Below are 12,000 nucleotides of genomic sequence, written 5' to 3'. Positions count from 1 at the left end.
TTGCTGAAACCCCACCTACAGAGTGTAGCTTCTTGGGGCAGTGTGGGCTCTAACAACGTATCCCCCAAGGCTTTTGGCAGTGCGGGTCCAACATTGATAGAGTGGTCCGCAACACTTTGGCCCCCAAACATGGGGTAGCTTGGGCCGCAACAACTATGTATTGAGAAAGTTTATAAAATATAATTAATTTGTACTTTCTCTGTATCAGAATACATTCTCTGTATCAGAAATTCTGAAAGGTAAATAAAATATAAGAAGATTTCAGTCTTCAGAAAAAGATCTTTAAGATCATTCAATATGGCCGGGCAGTTGTGGTACACGCCTTTAATCCCAGCACTTGCGAGGCAGAGGCAGGCAAATTTCTGAGTTCGAGGTCAGACTGGTCTACAGAGTGAGTTCCAGGACAGCCAGGGCTACACAGTCTCTAAAAACCAAAATAAATAAATAAATAAATAAATAAATAAATAAATCATGGAATATGTATTTTTATTAACTTGGTTATGGGTTGCATATATTTTAGCAGTTGAACCAGGTACGAGAATCACCAGAATCATCAATTCTTCTTGTGTGGAGGTTAAATCTGTGTTGAATTGATTGGTGAAAGAAATAGAAGTTACCTGAAAAATTTAAAAAGATATTTATTATATTATTATATAATATGTGTAGTTTTCAGAACTCAATTCTGAGTGATATATAAATATTTATATATTACATTTGCTGTCTAAATAGCAATGCTATTATTTTTAATATTGTGACAAAATAGAGAAAATGTATTTATATTCTTACCGCCTTTTTGGAAAACATCATCAACTTTATCATTAATTCCAGGGAAGTCTTCTGCTGTTAATCTAGGATAACCTGGATCCATGGACCGGGTATTTTCATCATACCTGATAATAAAATTGTTAGACGTATCAGCATCTTTGACCAACCATGACGACTGCTTAAAATATTTAAGAAAATACAAGAGTATGGATGGCATAGAAATTTTTAATTCTTAACATTGGAAAGGAGAGAATCAGGTGAGGAAATATAGAATGTTGGCTATACCAAACTATGTATAAAGTCCTTCTAAAATCCAATGAACCACACTGATGTTCTCTTAAGGTAAAATGGTTTATGAATCAGGGTTATTTGGGTGAAAGTAGCTCAAGAAGCTGATTGTTCTTACTCCCCCACCTTTCCATAACACAGAATAGCAAGACAGGCTCATTGGATTCCCTTACAAGCACCTTGTGGTGCTTGTTGCTCCACAGACTAATGGACGCTTAAAGGCTACAGCCATTCATATAAAAGGAAGTTTGACAATGCCTTTTGAAATTCATTTAAAGATTTTTTTGTATGGAAACAACTGGCACCCTAACGTTACTCATATTTTAGTCTTTACCTCCAGTACATGTGGTCAACAAAGAAATATGTTTTTCCAGTTTTTTCCTCACAAACAGCTGCATCAATGTGTGTCACGTCGCTAGGAAAACCAAAGAAGCTGTGGATGTCTCTGGGGAATCCTCTCAGTACACTTTTTTCTCGAACAGCCCAGACTTTATTTCCTGCCAATCAAAAGCCACAGATGAACCTCCTTGTCTACATTTTCAGCTAAGCTTTACAAGCTAGGAACAGTACCCTAGGAACAGACAGCAACCTTGGTGGGAAGGTCTTGGTGTCTTCTCTGTTAAATGTTGATATCACGATCCAATCTCAAAGCAATTAAATGAGTGTGCCACTTGTTTGTTTGGTTGTTGTGGTTTTGAGACAAAGAACTTACCCTACAACCTAGTTTGGTCTAGAATCCACTATATAATTAACAGCAATCCTCCTGCCTTAGCCTGTTAGGATCAGAGGCATGAGTTGCCAAGCCTGGTTTATATGAGATATTCTTTTCTTCCCAGGACATTCTAATCTGTAACGTGCATTGAAAACTATCTCCTGTTCCCCTCCTCCACTGCAGTTGAAGTTCCTTTCCAGAGCTAGACCTTCAAATAACTATAATTTCTAGTCTGCTTCTGTAGTAACAAATTTCAACAGCATCCTACAAGGTAGATGTGTAAATGCCTGCAGATTCAAGAGCCCGTCTGTCTATAGTCCCTAAGCTGTATATCACAGGAAACTCACCTGTCTACAGTCCCTAAGCTGTATATCACAGGAAACTCACCTGTCTACAGTCCCTAAGCTGTATATCACAGGAAACTCACCTGTCTACAGTCCCTAAGCTGTATATCACAGGAAACTCACCTGTCTACAGTCCCTAAGCTGTATATCACAGGAAACTCACCTGTCTACAGTCCCTAAGCTGTATATCACAGGAAACTCACCTGTTTGTTTTTAAGCTAAGAAAACTCTAGTTCACAAACATGCTTATTTTAAACTCACATAAAATGGTGCTCTGAAATGCTGTGTATGTAAATTTCTATTTAATTCCACATAATGAAGTAGAGGTACTGTTGCAAAGTATTCTGCCAGTCTGAACTACATTCACATTTTTGTTTGAAGGGTGTTATAGTATCAAGTGTCTCAATGTTTGTCTGTACTAGACCAAAGGCTTCCATTTTACAAAAAATGTATCTGACATGGTCTTCAAAATGTGACAGACTAGGCTCTTTGATCTCAATAAATCCCACTAGACTCATTGAATTTAATTCATAGTGACTTAGAGTTTTTCATATATTAATAATCTTTGAATGATGTTGCCTGAAAAACTTACTAAGATTTAGATTCTTGAATAAATGTCACAGTGAGACTTGAGAGTATGTTTCTTGAGAGTTTGTTTTTCAAGGCAGGATGTCATCAGCACAAGGGTACTGGGAACACATACACAAGGGGTCTGTGAAATTGCATGCACAAAATTTTTCTGTGTCAGATTTTGTAGACTTGGCTCATGACACTCAATTTTATTTCTGAGCCCCCCCACCCCCAAGCATATGGAGGAAGTTTAAAACACAGTAATTGTTTGCAAAATTTTAGACAAGTCTAAATAATTAGAACTCCTTTTCGTTTAAATAAAAATGATGTTGAATATGCACTATCACTTTTAACTAAGCTGGTGGGCTCCCATGAACCTACTTGGGGAAGCTTGAACATTCAGAAATCTCTGTAGTGAATGTAGCTAATACCCTGTTAGCTAACTTCTAAGCTGAATGAACATTTAGTTTATAAATACAAAGAGAAACAATTAGAAACGTTACCTTTGAAAAAGCGCAGTTCATCTACCATACTAGCTTCATAAGCAGCGTCAAATTTACCTGGCAGATTTGGCCAGATAAGATCTATCGGATTGATCAAAGGTTCTGGCAGGAAGCTGATTACCCGAAAGTAGAACCTGGCTCAAAAAGAAGAGAAAGTGCGGCTGTCAATGGGTCTCCCGTCAGTCTCCAGCTTCTTCTCACTGGAGCGCTCCTGTGAGCTAATGTGCGCTGTCTCCCTGAAGGAGGGATCTGGCATGGCTTCTGCTTGACGTGCTTGTTTCTTGATGGAAATACTCATGCTGTGGCAAATTGTGAGACTGGTAGTAACACAGCACACGGGATGCCGATTATTTGGACACACAGATTTAACCAAACTCAAGAATATAAAGAGTAAAGGTATTGTGAATAGGAGTGGGCTAGAGCAGAGCGGTGAAGTGCTGGCCTGGCATGCATGAAGCTGGGCATTTGAGGCTCAGTACTATCAGCTAACTCCAGTACCGTCAGTGCTCCAGTGAAGACGATGGCAAAGCAATGCTTTATTTCTATTACTGGTGGTTCTAGTACAATCTAATTTAACTTGTATATTGGCTGTGATTCACAAGCAATTCCCATAAACTGTCAAAATACATGGTCAGCTTTAGTGAGCCATGAGGAGCAGGCTGTGCCATGTGACCAACTGCAATGCAGCATCCTGTGCCAATACCCTGTATTTAGTGAAGGTCATTATCTCTGAGTATGTGAGGGTACGTGGATACTCCTGTGGATACCCAAACCCAGGAAAGATTAAATTCATTATAGGGGGTATAATTTTTAAGATAATTTATGAGGCTATCACCACAGGCCCTCTATGCCACATCCAACCTCTCCATATCCAGCCAGATCTTCCAAATCCTTTACCAGGGTCTAGCCCAGTAAGTCTCCCTGATTCTCTCCAACCTCTCAGATCTAGCCTTGGTCCCATATCCAGCATCCCAGATTATTCTGGCCACCCCGGCCTGAACAACAAATTTTCAGACAACTCTATCTACCAATCTCCAAGCCACAGACCGCATCCTTTCTACCCAACCAGACCTACACCAATACTACACCCTTAGACCAAGAGTCACATCCTGTCTATCAGCCCAGTGTCTTAAGTACTTATTACCCAAGCTCATATGTCGAAGACCTCTCTGCCCTACATTGGGCCCCAAAAATATTTAGAACTGCACTATCCCACATTTGGGGGGCAAAATGTCACGGACCACTCTGTCAATGTTGGAACCCGCACTGCCTAAAGCCTTGGGGGCTAAATTGTTAGAGCCTGCTCTGCCCCAAGCTGCTCAGGTCTGCGAGTTCAGGTTCAGCAAACGAGAGAGGGAAGACGGACGTGAGGAATGGAGTCCAGACAAAGTGTGATTCAATCCTGTTTATTCTTGTCTTTCTTCCTAGTCCAAGACCCAAGTCTTGAGTTCCTAGTCCCTAGTTCCTAGTCCCTAGTGCCTCCAAGTTCCAAGTTTCTAATTCCAAGTCTCCAGTCTCATCCAAGTACTCTTCCAAGTACAAGTGTCTAATTCCTATTTCTCTTTCCAAGTCTTGTGTGTCTAATGCCTACTGTCCAATGCCTAATACTTAATAATAATCTCTTCTGTCTGCCTCTCACCTTTTATATGTCTCACTTCTAAGCCACAACTTTAAGTCCTGCCCTTAGGCCTTGTCTCTTAATCTGATCTCTAAGCCACACCCTTAAAGTCATACACATTAAGTCTCACACACCCAAGGGAAAATCCTGGGTATCTAAAACAAGATGTTATCAGAGTGTGCTCAGCTGTTGTAGGCTGTTGTAATCAAGTCTCTTGTCAGGGTATATGGCTCAAGATGGCTGCAAGGATGATAGTGGCCTTCTGTTGGCTCCCCACAACCATATAACCTCTAGGTCCAACCCATTCACACATTCTCCTCCATCCTCTACCATATTAGGTTTAGAACTATCGAAAGATGTCTACATCCCCAGATCTCATTGAAAACATACTAACAATAGAAATGAAAGCTCAAACCATTATTTTCTCTTCAAAACCCACCACTCCTATAGAAATGTTTGCTAGTGAGAATTTATTGATGACCCTAAAGTACAGACTTTAAAAGAACAATCATAAACTTCATCAAAGAATAAAAGGGATTTAAAGAAGATACAAAGTAACAGCTCAATTAAATGAAGGAAAGGGAGCTTAAAGAGTATAAACACCTGAGTGCTACCCAGGAAAACATGAACATAAAGTTGACTGAAATCTTAAAGAACTCAAGCTGAAATCAAGATGGAATTGAATAACCCTGTGACTCAACTAGAAACTGCAAAGGATAGCCTTACAGTTTAATTTGATGCTTCAGATCAAACCCAGTTCTTTGTGCATGGTTTACCTACTAAGCCACATTCCCAGCCCTTGAGATTTCCTTTAAGGCTATGTTTCAGAACTTCCCATCATGCAGGATTCAACCTTATCTTTCACTCTCATAAGCAGTAAAGAAGATCCTAGAAAGCACTTGCAGCCAATATCTGGATGTGGATGTAGATGCAGCCACAGCATAGCCAGCCAGGGCTGTGGCGTTCCTATGCTATGCTCACTTTTCAGTGGGGAGCGTCAGGCATGTTACTATGTTTCCTGGACCTTTAGAAATTCCTGTGGTGTGGACACAGTGTGGTCCTTCCGTGGAAGGGGACCGGCACACTTTCAGGTCCACACACTGACAGGGAATTTTACTTCCCTCCTCTGAGAAGGTAATGCACAGCACCCTGGCTGCTCTTCTCTGTCTGGGGGAGGAGCTAAGGACTCAACTCTTCCAGCAATGGCTTCTTTCCTCCTCTTCCCTGAGCCTCTAAAGGGCAGAGAAACCCTTCGAGAGTAAAAGACTTGAATGGATATATTGTTCAGAAAATAGATCTTAAAAAGACTCACTTCTCTTGGTCAAGTACCATCCATCAACACACAGATTGACATTCTGAAAAGAACTCCAAATTGGGAGCAGGGCACTAATATCTCCTATACTAGCCATGAACTTCTGTTCTCAGAGGAACTCTCTTTTTCAGAGGAACTTTTTTTTTTTTTTTTTTTTTTTTTTTACAGATCTATAAAATGATACTCTATTTTTAGGTTTTCCTACAGTTTTGCTGTCTCTAAACCAGTTGACCTAATCCATGTGGAAAACCAGAATCATTATAAATTGTAAAGATGAAGAGAGAGACAGAGAGACAGAGAGAGAGAGAAAGAGAGAGAGAGAGAGAGAGAGAGAGAGAGAGAGAGAGGAAAGCATTTGCTACTACATACTTTACAATTAACATATGAGCCATATTTGAGGCCTACAATAGTGAATAAATAGCCCAGGAAAACACAAGGATCTTACCTGTCTTTAAAGAATATTACATCCCCTCGATATGTAGTCATAGCATCAAAGGTTAGACCACTATTACATGGATTTGGTGTTGAACCTGTTGGCTGGATGGGGTTTGGTGAAGGTCCTAAAGAATAGAAGAGAGCTGGAGTTAGTTTCCATGGTTCTGAAAGGCCACCTTGAGGTTGAAACTGCCTATGAGTATGCAGCTAAGAATGGTTCACTTACCATATAAAGCCTGGATGCGATTAATATCGTCCTGGTTTAGCACAAAGTCTTTATTGCCCCATGTGTAGCTGGGGAACATTAGTGCCTCCTCATCATTAGAATGGGAGAGTCCAAGGGAGTGGCCCAGTTCATGAGCCGTAACATAGAACAAGTTGAAATCTGGAAGGACAAAGAGTTCCATCTAATTATTAAAAATGGGTTTGAGGTATTATTAAGGAAACAATCTTCCAGGGTAAATGTTCACATCTTCTTAGTCACATTTTGAACTACACATATGTATATGCAGTCTTTTCCTGATGGTGGAAGTCTGCATTTATTAATAATAAAGAGGTATAGTCAAGCCTACACTCTGGGATTATATTGTGTAATTGAGCTCTCACTGACTTAAGGTCCAGCTCAGATGAGTCCATGTTAACTCTGAGCTGGGACAAGTTCCTTCTCAGAGGAGCAATGAAGATCTGCTAACAGTTAGTACTTCTTATTTACAAAGCTGATGGACACGCAGTGTGTGAAATTTCTAAAGTACAAAAAAACATTCTTATCATTCAGTCTTCCAAGTTTAATATCAAATTTGTTAAGTTTTATTGCATCATTTCTGAAAGATAATTCTGGGTCCACAAGTATGACATTGGCATTCAACATTTTCTTTCTTTTGAAAAGAAAATGTGTTATTTTCTTTTTTTCACTGTATCTGTGTTTGTTCATATGTGCATGCACACACATGCACATGTAAGCATGTGTGTATGCTCACACCTATCCTTGCTAGCACAACATGTAGTGAGGATGCCTGTGTAGAAGAGAGAGAACAACTTAAAGAATTAGAACAGAGTTTACTGCCACCAAATGGGTTCTGAAAATCAAAATGAGGATTTCAGATGTCACATCTCACCACCCCTCAGTATTTTCTTTTTTTCTATCTTATATTTATATTCTTCTTTCATAAAATATATCATGATTGAAACCTACCCTCCCTCCACTCCTCTCAGCTTCTCCCTCACCTCCCTTTTTCCCTTCAGAAAACAAGTTCCCCAGTGATATAAACAGAATACAGCACAAGATGCAGTGAGACAAGGTACAAACCCTCACATCACAGCTTGATGAGGAAACCTAGTAGGAACAAAAAGCTCCTGAGCAACCACAAAAGAGGCAGAGACACACCAACTCTCACTGTTAGGCACCCCATGAACATCTCAAGGTAAAGAACCATAGCGTTTATGCAGAGGATATAGCACAAAGAAGTTTCAGAGTGAACTGTTTGACACCAGGAAGATAAAATGCAATTAGAAAATACTCCTGTCCCATGCTTCTCAATGTACTCCTAATTCTTTGAGTGGTGATAGATTCTCTGTTTCCATTAACACACTCTGTCCATTAAATAAACCAACCCTGAAAGGACCTAGTAAGGACCAGGTGAACTGCGAGAAGCAATGTCAGTGAACTTACTCTCATTGTTGTCCGTCCACTTCTGATCAAGATCATAATGAACATTGCCCCCCAAACCTGGGCCTGGCAGAAAAGCATGAGCAAAGTGATATATAGATCCATCAAATGGTTTGCTGTCACCATGGTCTGCAAGAAATGAAAATTCAACAAAAGACTCATAAATTTCTCATGTTGGTTAACTCAGTGTTATTGGGCAGTCAATGGACTTCCATCCAATGTGATATTGTCCACCTCAACCCCAGAAAATGAATAATGTTGTTCAACAAAGAACTCTTCCTGCAAAGCAGGGGAGATTGAAAGGCAATGTGAGGTTGAAGAGTTTACCTCCTCTGTGGAAGGAGAACACAATATCTCCTTCCTCATCAAAGACCCTTTCGAACGTTAGTGGTGTCACATCACTCCAGACTCTAAAGGCTCTCTCAATGGCATCTTCCACAACTGCTCTTGGCAAATATGGTGTGTAGTTTAAAATGCTAAGAAAAAATAAGATGGAGACACAGTGAATCTTGTTTCCTTCTGTTCCAGTGGGGTAGTTATGCCCCCATTTTGATGCCCCATCTAGTTACCTGTAAGTCAGATGTGTTTTGGTCCAACGAGGATTGTTGTGAGTAATGGCATATGGGGCCACATCAGGCACCCCACACCTGGGCTTCCTCATGGCTCTTAGGGTTTCAGGATCTGAATTTCCAGTCACTTTCAGCCCAAATAACTGCTGCATTTCCCTCAGCTTTTCAGCCATGACCTCCTTTGCGTTCACGTTTTTAGCTTGCATGTCTTTGCCCAGGTTGTAGTACTTTTCCAGGTATTTCTAATAAAATATAACATTAATGAACCACTAGAGTCTGGAGAGATGGTTCAGCAGTTAAGAGCACTCACTGCTGGCAGAGAGCACAGACTCAGGGGATCTGAAGATTCTGTGGGCCTCCACCTGTGATGGATGCACACATGGCGCACACACACTCATGAACATAAATAGGAAGAGATGAATATTCAGTCATTGAAACACTGAAAAGAAAAACGGCTCTCATATTTTAAAAATGACAGCCTGACATTTTAGCCAAAATAGAGGAACACTTTTCAAGCTTTGATTAGGCTTTCCCACCCTCATTAATTATTTTAGAGCAGAGGTTCACCCAGCATTAACTACTGAAAAGTGCAATGTTTGTGCTAGAACAAGATTTGTAGGACAGGTTTGCACTCTGTTACAAATCCATATTTATAGAGGGAGTTGCCCATCCTTGAATGTGTCCTCTATTCCCCAATCAGAACGAGGTACCTAGATTTGACTATAAACATTTTGAGAAGGTCATATTTCTAGCAAACACATTTCCAAAATTTCTCTTAGACAGAAATCCTTAGGTAAATACCACCATGCTATAATAGAAAGATGCAAACTGAAGACTACATGTGTAATGTAGTATTCATTTACCCAGGCTGTCTCCACATTTTGCCGGCGTCCGTCCTGAAACACAGGGAGACTGTATGAGCTGCTACCCCAGAGAAGCAACAGCAAAGGAAGGCTATGCATGACGAAGCTTTTCTCTGGGCAAGATCACCAGTGGCCTCCTTCCTGCCTGCTCCAACTCCTATCCAGGAACTTCCTTCTTTATATAGCAACTTCTTCTACTTCTAGAAAGCCAGAGGCTGTCTGACTCATGGTTGACAACAACCTCTTCAGTAGCAGGGAAGGAATCAGACTCCTTGACCCTAGCAGATGAGTTAGATTAGTTTGGTGCAACAATCCCAGGATTATATCTAGTAGCACGTGTGAAAGAGATGGTCTTCAGCATTTAAATTATTGTTTTCTATGACTCATATCCATTATATTTGAAAAAGATTCTGGCCTATAAATCCATAGAGACAGCAAAGCCCAAGGATATGTGAGTGTTTGTGTGTGTGTGTGTGTGTGTGTGTGTAGATGTTTGTGTGCAATGTGTGGAAAGTATACAGAGAAATGTGTTATGAGAGATGTGAGGGGTGCTGAAGTAAGTGTATGATGTGTGTGTGTGTACATTCACATGCTTGTGTGTGTGCATACTTTAGGCCAGAAGATGGCCTTGGTGGATCTTCCTCATCAGCCATCCATTTTATATTTGGAAAAGGTCTCCCATTGTTCTGGAGTCACCCAGCAGGTCACACATTCCCAGTGCTAGGATTACAAACACATACCAGCAGGTCTCACTGTTTCACATGAGTTCTGGCATCAAACTCAACTTCCTCTTCCCTTGCACAGCCAGCCCCTCCTCAGTTGAGCCAGCCCTACAGTCCTCTGTGGTCCTTATACTAAGCAGATTTTGCTACTCAGTTCTCCAGCTGTCTGTACATACTTTGTTTCTAGGCCTGATGGTGGATCACTGACCTGAGTGACAGGCTATGTTCAGTGCCCACACTGTTGAAACTCTAAGCAATGCAGAATTTACTGGGTTTCTGAGATCTCCATTTGACTTTCAAGAACTATGAACACAATATTGCAACAGTACCATGGCCTCTTTTTTATCTTTATCCAGGTTTAGGCTATGAAAACCTGGCCAAGAAGAATTCTCATCTAATCTGGGAAAGAAAATATGCAGACATACATAGACTCTGCTTATCAGCATCATGAAAGAAAAAGTCTCCATCTCTGAAATTTGTTTAAATTTATCAAGTAAGACAGGGTAGCAAGAGACCAAGTGTGATTCTTTGCTCACTGTAGGTAGGTGACATGTGTTAATACCACACACATACACACAAACACACACACACACACACACACACACACACACACACAAAAAGACAAACACACAGAAACACACACACACACAAAGAGACACACAGAGACAGACACACACACACATGCATGCACTTATATGTTCATGCATTGAGTAGGTCTCTCAGAACCTCTCTTGCATAGCAATTACATGGATCACTGTGTACTGAAAGGTGCATTTAAACACTCATGTTTCACATACAATTGAAGTGGGTGCTGACTCATGGCATCTGCATCCCCATTAATGAGACAAGGGGGATCTGTCTCTAGGCTATCCCTTCTCTCCTGAAAGGGGCTCTACCCTATATAGCACTGGGCAGCACTGACCTCCTCCACATGGTCAGCTCCCCATGGTGTCACTCCCATCTTTGTCATGGCACCAAGGTCTGGGTTCTCAGGACTAATTCCATTTGTGGACGTCTGTCCTCATGGAGAAACCAACAATACCTTTTCCATAAATAATGCTTCGATAGATTTGGATGGTTGGATTGATTTGAAAGCACTCATTTCCTCTCTTCACTTAACTACAGCATCCTTGTCTAAGAGGAGTAATACACGAGTCAGTCAGCATAGGAGGAAACTGAGTGAAGAGCTCACAAAGACAAACCCCTGTCTTCATGGGCATCAGATTGGGGTGACCTCAGCTCAGGCAAGGAACACAGTGAAAACATTGCCATCAGGAGCTGGGCGGGGCAGTTAAAGGATGAGGGGCACCTAGAATGCTCTTGATTATTTTTTATTTAAAATAAGGTTATTTTCGTAGAGTATGTTCTGAACATAGGTTCTTTTCCCTCATACCCTCCCCACCTTCCCACTTTTCCTTTTAATGCCACACTTTTTTCCCTGTCTCTTAAGAAAACACACAAGAGAAAAAGACAAACAAGTAGAAAATGAACAAACTGAAAGAAAAAAAAAAACAAGCATCTCACACACATACATGCACACACACACACACACACACCACAAAAAATATAAAATCAGAAACAGTAAGACCAGTAATTTAAAAAAAAATGGCCAACCAAAGTAATATAAGACCCT

At 40.7% G+C, this 12,000-nt stretch overlaps 1 protein-coding gene across 1 annotated transcript; it reads right to left on the bottom strand.

The window, feature by feature from the left end:
• Nucleotides 1-516: 516 nt before the first annotated feature.
• On the bottom strand, nucleotides 517-9,744 carry LOC143439571 (interstitial collagenase B). Its single transcript, XM_076925920.1, has 10 exons — nucleotides 9,646-9,744; nucleotides 8,783-9,024; nucleotides 8,541-8,689; nucleotides 8,217-8,342; nucleotides 6,774-6,932; nucleotides 6,558-6,672; nucleotides 3,183-3,316; nucleotides 1,388-1,550; nucleotides 787-890; nucleotides 517-617 (listed from the first exon to the last, which is right to left on the bottom strand). Exons 1-10 carry the CDS (start codon nucleotides 9,742-9,744, stop codon nucleotides 517-519), a joined length of 1,392 nt encoding a protein of 463 aa, XP_076782035.1.
• Nucleotides 9,745-12,000: the final 2,256 nt, after the last annotated feature.

Source organism: Arvicanthis niloticus, chromosome 27 (genome assembly GCF_011762505.2).
Source record: "Arvicanthis niloticus isolate mArvNil1 chromosome 27, mArvNil1.pat.X, whole genome shotgun sequence".
Taxonomy (NCBI): Eukaryota; Metazoa; Chordata; class Mammalia; order Rodentia; family Muridae; genus Arvicanthis; species Arvicanthis niloticus.
This window is presented reverse-complemented; position numbering and strand designations above follow the sequence as displayed.

What these genes read in the sequence shown, in the direction of transcription:
- LOC143439571 (XM_076925920.1), bottom strand. Translation starts at nt 9,744, where the DNA reads ATGCATAGCCTTCCTTTGCTGTTGCTTCTCTGGGGTAGCAGCTCATAC. An exon ending in AAAATGTGGAGACAGCCTGG is followed by an intron (nt 9,025 to 9,645) that starts GTAAATGAATAC and finishes ATATTTTATTAG; the next exon opens with AAATACCTGGAAAAGTACTA. An exon ending in GTGGACGGACAACAATGAGA is followed by an intron (nt 6,933 to 8,216) that starts GTAAGTTCACTG and finishes TTGTCCTTCCAG; the next exon opens with ATTTCAACTTGTTCTATGTT.